This window comes from Dendrobates tinctorius, unplaced genomic scaffold (genome assembly GCF_039654945.1).
Source record: "Dendrobates tinctorius isolate UK_male_01 unplaced genomic scaffold, ASM3965494v1 ptg000147l, whole genome shotgun sequence".
NCBI classification, from domain to species: domain Eukaryota; kingdom Metazoa; phylum Chordata; class Amphibia; order Anura; family Dendrobatidae; genus Dendrobates; species Dendrobates tinctorius.
Genome location: NW_027361814.1, coordinates 18,316,580 through 18,330,873, shown reverse-complemented (window position 1 = coordinate 18,330,873; position 14,294 = coordinate 18,316,580). Strand labels below are relative to the sequence as shown.

Here is a 14,294-nt window from a genome sequence, read left to right as displayed (position 1 = left end):
TGGTGCTATACATAATAAGTGAGTACACTATATACTAAGGCACTGTGCTATGTATAATAAGTGAGTACACTATATACTAAGGGACTGTGTTAAACATATTAAGCAATAATAACATCTTCCTCCACCTCTCCCTGTTCCTAAACCATTACAAACCCCCCTTCCTCCCTTCCTAATTCCCCACACTCCTCATTGCCCTCCTCCCACTGCATCCCATTATTGTCCTCTCCCCTTCCCCATCATTGCCTTCTCCCCCAGCACCCCCATCATTGCCCTTTCCACCTCTTCTATCATTGCTTTCTCCCCCACCAACCCATCATTGCCCATTCCACCACCTCCATCATTGCCTTCTCCCCTATCAGCCCATCATTGCTCTTTCCACCATCATTGTCTTTTCCACTTACCACCGTCATTGCCTATTCCCCCACCACCCCCTCTGTAATTTCCTTCTCCCCCACCACCCCCATTATTACTCTTTCCACCACAACTATCATTGTCCTTTCCACCACCACCATCATTGCTTTTTCGCCACCACCCCATCATTGCCAATTCCACCACCTCCATCATTGCTTTCCTCCCCACTACCCCATCATTGTCCATTCCACCACCTCCATCATTTGCTCCTCCCCCACCACCCCCATTATTGCCCTTTCCACCACCCCCATCATTGCCCATTCCACCACCTCCATCATTGCTTTCTCCCTCACCACCCCCATCATTGCCCTTTCCACCAACACCTTCATCATTGCCTCCTTCCCCACCATCCCCATCATTATCCTTTCCACTACCACTACCATTGCTTTCTCCCCCACCATCCCCATCATCGCCCTTTCCCCCCACCATCATTGTCTTTTCCCCCACCACCCCATCATTGCCCATTCCACCACCTCCATCATTTCCTCCTCCCTACCACATTATTGCCCTTTCAACCACAAACATCAATGTCTTTTCCACCACCTCCATCATTGCCTTCTCCCCCACTACCACCATCATTGCCCATTTCACCATCTCCATCATTTCCTCCTCCCCCACCACCCCCATTATTGCCCTTTACACCACCCGATCATTGTTCTTTCACTACCTCCATCATTGTGTTTTCCCCCATCATTGCCTTCTCCACAATCACCCCCATCATTCTCCTCTTCTACACATACACAGAGACACACAGCATCATTCACCTCTCTGCACGTTACACACACACAGCACCTCTTACCTCTCCGCACGCTCTCCCGCAGCATCACCGCCTCCGGCAGCTTCCTGTCTCTGGTACATCCTTGGCAGTGGCTCTGAATGATGATTTCATCCAGCCGTGCCGCTGACTGCTGTCTGAGGCAGGTGGCAGGCGGATCGCTGCTGCTCCGCTGCCATTTTCTCTTGTAGGCAACGGAGCTGCAGGAATCTCTCCCTGCCCACCGTACATGAGTTCAATCTAGCCAGAGCCCCCCCAGAGCCTCTGGGCAGGATAAACAGGCCAAATTGCCCTCATTATTAGCTGCCCTGCAGGGGCCCCCGGAGCTTCTGGGCCCCGATGCAGCCGCATCGGTTGCACATGTGGTGTGTCCGCCCCTGAAATGTGGTAATGTACTCAACCATCTCCATCTTCTCCAGTTTCTAGCGGTGCTCCAGTCCTCTTCTCACTCATATGATGGCAATTTCGACTCGTCGGATCACACTCGGAATTGACTTTTACAATGTAAGTCTGTGTTGCGTCAGAACTTGGCTCCATATTCTTCCAGCTCACACATACAGCCCTGTGTGATCCGGTGAGACAGATTTGCCATCTGCAACGATAATGTAAAATATCATGTATGATTTCTCCGGAACATTCCAGAATCTTCCATTCTCTAGACTTTCTAGAAAGATGCATAGCTGCCCAGAGATAAGTGACCCCCCTGTTCTTTTCCCCTTGTCACACATTGCAGCTTTGTATTCTCCCTCTGCCAGTCTGTAATGTGAGACTCCAGTGTGAGCTCCCCCCCTCAGCCTGCACACACACATTCAGTCTAACCTGAATTACCAGGGACTGGCTTCCCGCCTCACAGCACGGGGCCTCTTTGTCTCCAAAATGTGCTAAGCTACTCTCATAGACAATAATGAGAATCCAATCACTTGGTCATAGAACGCCGCCAGATTATAATAGAAATATGAAAATGACATATTGGGACGTGCTCTGATCGGGCTTCAGTACAGTGTTTCTTGGTAAATACTAGCACCAACAGAACCAGAGAAATGGATTTCTCCTGAACAGAGCAGAATAGACAGCTAGTGTTTGATGTCATTACAAAGCTAATTTCAATATAAGATGAATGATGGTTCTGCCGATATTCTGCTAGGTTCTCAAGCCCAGATAAGATGATTATAAGTTTTCAGAACCCAGGAGGACTGTCACAAGCCAGCCCCTTTATTGATGTCACAAGCCCAAAGGTATAAGGTATTTTCCCCTACCCCTCCCTCGTTGTAGCCTGGGATGCCGTGGCAATAAGATCTCAAATGAATGGTGACGTTTGGCTCCTCCTCCCCGCATGATTCTGCCTGAAATGATCTAAGCAATATGTTTAATTTAAATCCCTTTTATTTGTAGTTGCATTGTACAAACTGTTATTGTCTCATATCGTAAAACGTTTTTATCTTCTGTAAACACTGCCCATCTTTTGGGAATAAACCATAACATTTATTAGTTCTGTCTCCTTGCTCTGAGACAAATTCACGTGCCTATAAGCTAATTATGCTACTAATTTGGGTTAGCTTCGAATCCCTCTATTAATTTTAAATATTAATAAGAGAAATCTGAAGCTGGTGCCAGCGAAGTGTGTTCTGGCTAGGTGGGTAGCGCTGGCAGTGACTGAGCGGGTTTTATAAGCTGATTGTGTGGCTGCGGCCAAAGCATTTATAATTCCCTCACTGCAGCGGCCTAATAGCCAGTGCACAACAAGTAGCCCGTCCGGCGACTAATTATCCTAGGTGTAGTACCCTGACTGACCTGAGGGTAAGGGGGGCGCCGGAGAGCTGCAAGTTCCAAAGTGGAACTGGAAAGTGGGATATCCATAAATCCCGACAGCTTGTAACATATTGTGGCAGTGGTGGGATAACTAAAATAAACCCCCCTGCGGTAAGTTGTTAGGGCAAGACTAGCTTGCTGTTTTTTATCACATGGTGCCAGCGATGGGATAACTAAGATACGCCCCCCTGTGCCTGTGATAGCCGTGTGCGGCCAAAGGTCACACCCCCTGATCGTGACACCATCATATGAGTGAGAAGTGGACTGGAGCAGCGCTGGAAACTGGAGAAGACTGTGATCGGTGAGTATATTACCACACTAAGGCTGGAGTCACACACAACCATTAAAAAATCGGTCCCATTTTAACGGTACGAAATCGCACAAAGGTATCTTAACCAGTGATGCGTTTTTGATGCGATTTTTCTTCATTGATGCGATTTTAATCGCATGTAAGCATCCGTTTTACATCCGTCTGCCGATTTTTTTGTCTGACCATTCCAAAACTGACAAATAACCGTTCTTAGGCCTGAAACTCATTTAAAAAATCATCCCTCCCTATATTTATGGCCTCTCCAACAGGTGTGGGGCTGCTACCTTTGACATACAGTCAGTGCTTGGATTTGGTTAGCTCTGCTTTGTGCTAAACATGACAGACAGGCTCACTTTTAACACCACTCCACTGAGCGTGTTCTTTTCTATTGGGTTTTATCCCGACGTTTTGGGGAGCAATACCCTGTGATTGTGGATCCGCGGAGGTGTAGGCGAATGTGGGTCCATCCACTTTTGCTCAGAAGGATATCTAAAGGCCATTTCCACCGTCTCTATACATCTCTGCGGAGCCATCCGGAGAAGTTCTATCAATATTGTCGGATGAGCCTTGCGACCTTTGATATTTTGCTTGAGATTGTGCGCCCTGGGATCACGTTTCAGGACACGAGGATGCGCAAAGCTATTTCTGCTGAGGAGCATCTACTCCTCACCTTACGGTATGTCTCAAACCAATATGTTGATGATGTGTGAAGCTGCATATTTATTTTACACACCTTTAATCATATTTTGTATTGCCCTATTATCTTAATTTATTTCCCAAACATTTAACAACAACAAATTTATGCTTGTGGCTTTCGTAACCAAGCCATGGCATGTAATGTAATCTTCATCATGCCTACTTTAGACTTCCTCGACTTTAAATGTGTTTGAAAAAGGTTTTTTTTTTCTTTTTGGCAATGTCCTTGTTTTTTTTCCCTTTTTTTTTAGCTTCCTTTCAACTGGCCTTTCATATGCTGGTCTGCATTTAGAATTTTTAATAGGCAAATCAACAATCTCTGGCATAGTACGGTCTACATGCTCCGAAATCTGGACCAGACTCCATCATATGGTAATGCCGGAGCCCAAAATGCCTGACTGGTTGCGTATCTCCCGTGGATTTGCGGACACGTGCCAGTTTCCACAATGTATTGGAGCCCTAGATGGGAAGCACATCCGTGTGCGTAAGCCGCCGAACTCAGGGTCCCAATTCTATAATTATAAACAATATTTTTCTGTAGTATTGTTGGCTTTGGTTGACACTCACTACAGGTTTATAATTGTAGATATTGGGGCCTATGGAAGAACTGGAGACTCCAGAGTCTTCAATTCTTCCATTATGGGTCGGCGGCTGCGTAATAATGAGCTTGACCTACCACCACCACGTCAGCTTCCCAACTCAAATCTGGAACCGGTGTCTTATGTTATTGTAGCAGATGAGGCATTCCCATTGAGCAGACATGTCATGAGGCCATATCCACGACGAACCCTTGACCACCGGCGTAGAATATTTACCTATCGACTATCACGTGCTCGGTGACTGGTGGAATGTGCCTTTGGCATTCTTACCGCCAAATGGAGGGTCCTACAGTCGGCAATTCAGCTGAGTGAAGCTAATGTCAATGAAGTTATTAAAGCCTGTGTTGTCCTACATAACTTCACAAGGATACATGACTGCCCCTCATATGATGATGCTGAAGTGGACTCTGCTAATGTGTCTAGGCCTAGGACACATGTAAACCCACCCCGTCGTCCAATTTCCGGACTCAAAGTCCATGATGTGTTGACAAATTATTTTGTGACACCTCAGGGTGCAACTGCATGGCAAGATGATGCCTTAGCTATGTAGTGGTTTTTTAGTGTTGTGTTCTCATAAATATTTTGGCCTTTACCTTTGCGTTAAATTTTTGTTTCAATAGTACTTGTTACTATATCTATGTAACACATTACAGAACATGTACGTACATGAACAGACACACATAGTGAATGAAAACAAGTTTATTACTTGTTTTCTTGGGTTATTGCGGTAACAAATAACCATAGTAGTTGCCTTTGGCCTAATGTTATCAGCACATTAGGATTCAACATTTCAAGGCAAACAAAAAACATCATGGACAATAGACCAAACCTAACAACAAGGTAAAAATTAAAACCTACAAGTCATGGTAGGTTGGGGGTGGTGAATGTGGGGGGCCTGTTTGGAGATTTGGCCTTGGTTGCTGGCCCACATCTCTATCCCCCTGTGCACTGGCAGGTGGCTGTGCCATCTGTTGCATCCTGGCAGGATCTATTTGTGGGTTTTGGTAGGGGTAATTTTGTAAATGTTGTGGGTAGTCCTGGTAGGGCTGCCCAAATTGCCCATATCCCCCAATATGTCCATGTCTAACATACCCATGTTGGGGCCAACCACCAACATTGGGTATGTTAAAGTGGCCATATTGGGCATGTGCACCCTGGCCCATATATTGGACCTGTGGAGCCACATTGGGGATGTGTGCAGGCTGAGGCGGAGGTGTTGCCACCCGTGGAGGAGGAGGAGGAGGAACAGGTTCCAAGGATGGTTGACTACTCACATCAAGTCCAACCAGCCTATCAATCTGATTCTCCTCTGACAGCTGCCACCTTTCAAGGAACTGAAAGACACTGCGGGGATTATTGGGTGGTGTGCTGGCATCCAAGACGATTTGGAGAGCCCCTCTCGTACGCAGCCTGTACCCACGGGGAATTGCCCTCAAATACTGTGCCAGACTGCGGCCATATGCCTCCTCCCCATCATCATGAGCAGCTGTTGACAAGTAGTCCAATACACCATGGTCAACCTGCATCCTTGTTCCCGAAGCTGCTCCTTCTCTCCTGCGCCTGCCTCGTCGTGGTAGGGCAGAAGGCTGTGGCGAGGTCTCCAGTGGCATGGTGGGGCTGCTACTGTTGCCCCGGTCATCAGGCTGTGCTGGCTGGCTACCTGATTCTGGTGGTGGTGGTGGTGATCTTGGTGGTGGTGCTGGTGTTGCTCTGGGAAGTCCAGAAGATGGGCCGGAGCCTGCAGCAACATCCGACTCAGGATCATTTTGGACCTCAGAGTCGGAACCCGTCTCCCTCTCTGTGAGGTTTGACTCGGTGCTACAATGGGAAAAATAACATCAAGTAAATTTGGCTTCCAGAATATACAGAGTACTACATTAAACCATGTACTTACGGTCTCAGCTCCATCACAGGAGCCAGGAAATGTAGGCGGTCGTAATAGAGGTATTTCCTCTTTGTGGTTCCGGCCGCTCCACTACGGGACCTCAGCTGTCTCTCCCTCCTATATGTGTCCCTGCAGCTGCGCCAACGCCTTGTCACATCAGTCACTACAATGTTAACAAAAACACAGGATTTAGTTACAACACACATATGGCTTTGGAATCAAGGGGTACCCAATGCTTAGGCACACATTTTACAAATGATATGATTTATCTTCCTGTTGACTCCACACCAATCAACCCAACACAAAAAAAGGTTGAGGCCTACTACAAAGGGCCTTCAAAACAACATATTTGCTAACCAAATTTAAAAAATACTGTGGTATTAATGCGAGCATATATGCTGTTTTTATTACAAAAACAATAGTTATATAGTGGCTAAGATACGGCCCCAAAAAAATAGAACATCAATGCATTTTGTGGCAGAACAATTAGATACATAACTCAATATTTTAGCACGCAAAAGATTCATGCTGCCACCAGTCAGGGATTTGGAATGTAGATATTGTAAATATCTTACAAAAAAAAAAAAACAAAGTCAGTCATTACTGATATCTGAGCAATCACTTATTGGGCCTTACATTGAGCAGATTAGATTAGGGGATTTGATTATGTGAACACATTCTTACACTTACTAATTTGGTCACGCTCCTCACGAGGTCTTGCCGCATATCCAGGGAACATCTGGCCACAGATTCTTGTCCACGCTGCCTCCCTGCGTCTGCGGTCAGCATAGTGGGGATCTCTCTGGTCCCATAGTTCTGGCCTCTCCTGGACCAGAACTATCAGCATTTCCACATTCACCGGTGTGGACATGATGGAGGACTCCGTGGAGGCGTTCTTCCTGGGTTTTTTTTATGCTGCTTGAGTAATTTGCATACCCAAGCTTCCTGGCCATGCCTCATGCTCTTTCCTGTTTCCCAGGAGAAGTCTTGCGATTTAATCGCAAGTCACACGTGTGGTGCGTTTTCCATGCGTTTTTTTATCGCATCCATAGACTTGCATTGGGGAATCCGATCCGAAAATCGGTGACAATCGCAGCATGCTGCGATTGTCTCGGTCAGAGGATCGGATGCGATAAAAAATCGCATGATGTGAGCTGCCCCATAGAATAACATGGGTTCGAATGCAATGCGATTTTTTATCGCACTGCATTCGACCGTTTTAATCGCTAGTGTGACCCCGGCCTAACGCTAAACTACATACACCGATAATAAAAAGTTTTGTGGCAGCGCTTCTTTAAGTAGTTATATTTGTTATTAGTCGATCCCTACACTCTAAATGTCCTTCATGAAATATTTTTACACAATAGGGAACCAGTTTGCTTTGTATCTGTAGCTGTACATCTTTATTGGCAGCGCGGTAGGTTTACACCAGATGTATTGATTGGAGCCATCATGTAAAGATACAGTACATAGTTTTGCGTTTCTCTTTGATAAAAGCACAGCAGTATCTGATCAATCATTTTATTTGCCTGCTTAGGCTTTGTATGTGTGATTTCTGCTATGGATATTAACAATTAATAACTATACTTGATGTGTTGACCTAAAGAAACTATTTTCTGACTTTTTCTCTGTGTTGATCGTCTTTAGAAGATGCAGAAGGAAAGAGAGATGTGAAGAGCGAAACAAAAGAATCCAAACCGAGAGGGGATCAGAGGAAGAACATAAAAACTGTGAGCGCTCCTCCTTTTATGAATGAGTACGGTGTAGTGGATGTGCGGACCACTAACTACTGACACCAAAGTGGTTGATGGAGAATCTGCGGCCTTTGTTCCTGCTTGATAGAGTTCAGAGTTCAACATTTTTCATCTAATAGATTGTAGAAAGGAAGCCAGATCAGAAATATTGTCAAGAAATGCCTAAAGAAAATTGTTCAAAGTATTGTAGATGCCATTCAAGGCATATTTGCACATAATGCAGCATGTTATGACATTAATATGTCTAAGGGAGTGTGCACACAACGTCTTTTCAGCTGTCAAAACGATTCTCAAGTGTCTATTGAAACTTCCCATGGACTTCTATTATAAAGTTTAAAGCGTCTTCAGAGTGGAAAACGCCTGAATATTGGCCTGTTAGTCAGGATTGCTATTTCTAAGATGGCATCATAGACCCTGATCTCTTCCTCTGGGATGAGTCCATTTGCATTTACAGTATTCTAGGAACAGTGCTTGCAATCTCCTTCCATTAGAGTTTGTAAGTGCTGCTCTGAAGTTGACTGGATCACTGGATCTTTACATTTTCATTGTCCTAATGCTGCAGAGGCAAAGTGACCTCAAATAATCACATTGGAGGGCAAACAGTGTACGTCTGCAACAATTTCTACATGATCTCAGTTTTGAAAAAAATGTACATAGAACACAGAAGTTAGTGTTCTTCGAATCATATTTCTGATACACGGCCACTTTCACCAACTTATCCATGTGATCATGGATATTCACATTTTTATCGTCCACGCTTTATATCTCTTCTTAAAAGTACAATCTCAGCAAGACTTGCCATCTCTTCACAATTAGTGGAGACCTGGCATCAGGGACCACCACTAATCCTGAAAACAAAGGAGATTCAAAGCTAGTGTATCATTATGACAGTGGGGACCAGCACGGCTCTAAGTGAATGGGGCTGGCTATAGTTCCCATGCATGGTTAAATGTGCTGTTGTGCCAAGGAAAAACTATCACTATTTTTGTGGTTTCCCTAAGATCAGACTTCCCTCAAGAACCAAAATTGTGTTTTTCAGACTATAAGACGCACCGGATCATAAAATGCACCCCAAATATTGGGGTGAAAAATAAAAGATTATTGTAAGATGGGGGTCCGTTTTCTTGTCAAAATTTAAGGTATCTTACCTGAGGGCTGGCAGTGGTAGAGCAGTGTCACAGGAGGCATTGTCCCTTCCTCAAGAAGCCGGCAGCGGCAGAATGGCAATGCTGCAGTCCCGGGGTGCGATGCTGCGGGTCCAGTGTCGGCAGTGAGGCAGAGCATGGAGCAGGGTCCCTTCCTCAGGTTGCCAGGGGCGGCAGAAGTGGGGCAATGCTGCAAGCCCGGGGTGCGATTCTGAGGGTCCGGTGTCGGTGGTGAGGCAGAGCATGGAGCAGGGTCTCTTCCTCAGAATGCCGGCGGCAGAAATGTGGCGATGCCGTGGTCCAGTGTCCACGGCGAGCAGAGCCAGGTGCATCACCGGTTTCTCGGCAGTCATCTTCCTTAGGCCGCACGTGCCCAGATTAAGATCTCGGCGGCCCTCAGCTTCAGGAAAATGATCGACAAGATCTCAATCTGCGCACGCGCAGCCTCCAGTGTCCATTTTCCTGTAGCCAAGGGACGCAGAGATCTCAATCTGCACACACGCCGCCTCCAGCGGCCCACGGCTTCAGGAAGATGGTCGCAAGGAACCCGGTGATGCACTCGGCTCTGCTCGTCATGGACACCAGGCCACGGCATCGCCACATTTCTGCCGCCAGAATCCTGAGGATGGGACCCTGCTCAGGTGCACTCTGCACTGCCGTCACCGAGCCTCAGCATCGCCACACCTCTGCCGCCACCGGTTCCGCTGCTACACATACTGCAGCAACCCCCGGTAAGCCTGCGTTCGTACTATAAGACGCACCCCCTGTTTTCCTCCCAAATTTTTTTGGGGAAAAAGTGCGCCTTATAGTCCAATAAATACAGTAATATAATATCTGATTGATAATATCTTTAGAAGATAGATAGAGGAAAAATGTATATCTTTGTACCGTGTTAGCCAGTAGATAGAAAAAGATTTAGATTTGAGAGTCCTCAGTGGTTGACACCTTTTAATGCGATGTTGTATATAAATATGTGACTCTTCAGATTTTGTATTAGTCAATGCCTGATGAAGAGACCTGAGTGGCCTCGAAAGCTTGCAATGTGTTACCATCTTTTGAGTTAAGGGCCTGTCACACTAAGCGATATCGCTAGCAATATCGCTATAACGTCACTGGTTTTTGTGACGTTATAGCGATATCGCTAGCGATATCGCTATGTCTGATACTTGCCTCCGACCGCTCCCCCGCTGGTTATCGCTGATCGCGCGAGAACGTCCTGGACCGTTTCTCGTCGTCAGCTTCCTGCTGGGCTTCCTGCTTTGACGACGAGCGACGCGTGGACGCGGGCGGGAGGACGTCAGGATCGCCTCACCTGACAGGTAAGTAGCGACCCCCGACCCCTGCGATGTCGCTGGTGAGATCTGCCTGTGTGGCAGCGCACTAGCTACCACTTAGCGATGTATCAGGGATCCTGACCGCGTCATATCGCTGGTCGGGATCGCTGGTACATCGCTAAGTGTGACAGTACCTTTAGCCATTAAAAGTTATCAACCACTGAGGACTCTCAATTCTAAATATTTTTTTAGAAGATAGAGAAACCCCCTTTAGGATATTTGCACAGGTGTGTATCTGCCACAGATTTTCCATACACCGTGTATTACAGTTCCAGTATTGTAGAATTTATTAAATGTCTGTAACATGGTGTCTTATTCTAGAGAAATCCACGTTTTACTTATTATGTAAATGAGCTATTAAGATCTATGGGCTGGAGGTAGATCTCCTTCAGAATCTGCTTGCACATCTTATTTTAAATGAAAGCAGACATTATAATTGTGAGACAAGTAACTAACACAGAACACTAAAACTGAACTCTGTCTCCTTATGAACACATTTGCTGCAGTTCTCACAGCTCTGCTGTTTTGCAACAATATTGCAGCATTGTCCCATGAAAGCTGAAGCTGAGAGGAACCTGCAGATCAGTTATAGTCACACACAGCTCTGCAGTGAGCTCAAGAGAGCAGCCATTACATGTCTCACACTCGTAACGCTCCCTTTTATTTAAAGTTAGCTTTGGAGGCAGATTCTTAGTGAGATCTATGTTCCTCTCACAGCATGGAACAGCTGACTTGCATATAAGAAAAATGTGAATTTCTTGAGGATATGACATTGGATCATTGATACCAAGTTTTCATTTTTTCAGCTTTCTTTGACCTCCTCGCCAATATAGACCTCTTAGGAGGGTTGATCCTACTGACAGATTCCCTTTAAGCATGTGTTGAGTAACAGTGACCCATCTTTTCTTATGTTTTGTAGGTGCCCATTAATCGTGTTCTACCAGCGAACTGTATGCCAGTGGATACTCATGGTTTTAAATGTATCCTTTATCAAGAAGTTTTTCCCAACGTCCTGTTCAAGTTCCTGTCACAAACTTTCTGTCACCAACTAACAAAGGGGCAACAAACAAAGCAGACAGTCACTAATATAACAGCCCTGAAGAAAAAAGAGTAATGTGCATAAAAAATGAGGACCAAGCATCCCGAAAATAAACAAAATAACTGACTTTGTTGTCTTTTTGTAAAATATACTAATAAGAAACGGAAAAATTAAAAACATTTTAAAACACAAATACATGCATTTTAGTATTAACCCGTCCTCGACATAATGGACAAAAGGGTGAGATGAGAAATTCCTTATATATTAACCCATAAATATGAGTTCAACAACTTGATATGTCGTGGGGAGTAGATGACTTGATTTGTCATGGGGTGCAAACGACCTGATGTGTCGTGGGGAGCAAACAACCCGATGTGTCGTGAGGAACAAACAACTTGATGTGTCGTCAGGAGCAAACGACCTGATGAGTCATGGGGAGTAGATGACTTGATGTGTCCTGGGGAGCAAACGACCTGATGTGTGATGGGGAGCAAACAACCTGATGTGTCGTGGGGAGTAATTAACCTGATGTGTTCTGGGGAGCAAACAACTTGATGTGTCGTGGGGAGTAAATAACCTGATGGGTCCTGGGAAGCAAACAACCTGATGTGTCGTGGGGAGCAAGTGACCTGATGTGTTGTGGGGAGCAAATGACCTGATGTGTCATGGGAAGCAAACAAGTTGAAATGTCATGGGGAGTAGACGACTTGATGTGTTATGGAGTGCAAACGACCTAATGTGTCCTGGGGAGCAAACAACCTGATGTGTCGTGGGGAGCAAACAACCTGATGTGTCATGGGAAGCAAACAACTTGATGTGTTGTGGGGAGTAAACAACTTGATATGTCGTAGGGAGTAGACAACTTGATTTGTCATGGGGTGCAAATGACATAATGTGTCCTGGGGAGCAAAAGACCTGATGTGTCGTGGGGAGCAAACAACTTGATGTGTCGTGAGGAGCAAACAACTTGATGTGTCGTCAGGAGCAAACGGCCTGATGAGTCATGGGGAGTAGATGGCTTGTTGTGTCCTGGGGAGCAATCGACCTAATGTTCCCTGGGGAGCAAACAACCTGATTTTCTTTATGGAATAAATGACCTAGTATGTCATTGAGAGAAATGATGTGACACTTTCTGTTGAGCAATTTATCTGATGTGTCCCTGGGAATAAACAATCAGGTGTATCTTTGGGCGCAATTGACCTGCTGTATTCCAGGGAGCAAACAACTTGGAAATTACTGATACCACTGCTCTACAGGATATACTAGATCATTTGCTCCTCAGGACACTACAGGTCACTTGCTCCTCAGGGCACACCAGGTTGTTTTCTTCCCAGGGTACACCAGGTCACTCTCTCCTCATGACATACCAGGTTGTTTTCTTCCCAGGGTACACCAGGTCACTCTCTCCTCATGACATACCAGGTTGTTTTCTTCCCAGGGTACACCAGGTCACTTTCTCCTCAGGACACACCAGGTTGTTTTCTTCCCAGGGTACACCAGGTCACTTTCTCCTCAGGACACACCAGGTTGTTTTCTTCCCAGGGTACACCAGGTCACTTTCTCCTCAGGACACACCAGGTTGTTTTCTTCCCAGGATATACACCAGGTCACTTGCTCCTCAGGACACATCAGTATGTTTACCCCCAAGGCTACACCAGGTCATTTGCACCTTAGGACACACCGGTTGTTTGTTCCTCAGCATACAAACCAGATCTTTTCTCCCAAGGACGCACCAGGTTATTTGTTCACCAGGACACATCAGATCATTTGCTTAGCCTTTTTTTGGTCACTTTCTGCCTAGGGCCATATTGTTGATTATATTTATTGCACTGCTGTATGTTTTGTAACTTGTCAGCTGTCTTGATTGATATTTTATCAGCCTTTATATCGTTGTTTTACTTGAGAGATGACCATTGTTAATTGTCTATGATGCTCTATCAGAATCTGAATTACTCTCCTGAGTTTTAGCATTCATCTTTTTGAGTTAGGGTTTGGGTAGTTTCCATGATGTTGGGGAGGGGTGAATGGTATCACATATGTCTTAAATGTTTGTCAGGTCTTTGTTGGCTTTTCGTATAATATTCTAATTTTAGTAACTTATTTGGTTTATTTTCGGGATTTGTGGTCCTCAATTTCTGCATGTTATTTTTTTGCTTGATTACTCTTCATCGACACATGATATTTATAAATGGCAGGTTTAGCCTGTAGAATAAAGTATCTTTGTACTGTTCTTTATAACGATTCTTCTTTAACTTTAATTATTAGATATCGTTGATCCTTACAATGACATAAGAGAACCGGGTAAGGGATATATGATAGCATTTTAACAGTATGCACCGTATAATTACAGAGTAATATTTCTTTGTCTGTATGCTTTGTGTGTTTGTGCAGTAATGCCAGCTCTATAGACAATGCCTTTCTCTCTTCCACTGAAAGGACCAGTAAATTATACTTTTCTCTGCATTGATTTACGTATGGATTTATTAACACCTAATGTTGGTAAATACATAAGACCCCCTGATCCCTATTTTGTTTTA

The 14,294-nt window shown here is 45.1% G+C and overlaps 1 protein-coding gene across 1 annotated transcript in view; it reads left to right on the top strand.

The window, feature by feature from the left end:
* The window catches only part of CFAP46 (cilia and flagella associated protein 46), a 257,741-nt gene that overhangs the window by 218,181 nt on the left and 25,266 nt on the right, over positions 1-14,294 (top strand). The window contains exons 52-54 of the mRNA XM_073546509.1: positions 8,133-8,215; positions 11,638-11,698; positions 14,023-14,058. Coding sequence (XP_073402610.1) covers positions 8,133-8,215; positions 11,638-11,698; positions 14,023-14,058 — 180 coding nt within the window. The remainder of the gene's footprint in view (positions 1-8,132; positions 8,216-11,637; positions 11,699-14,022; positions 14,059-14,294) is intronic.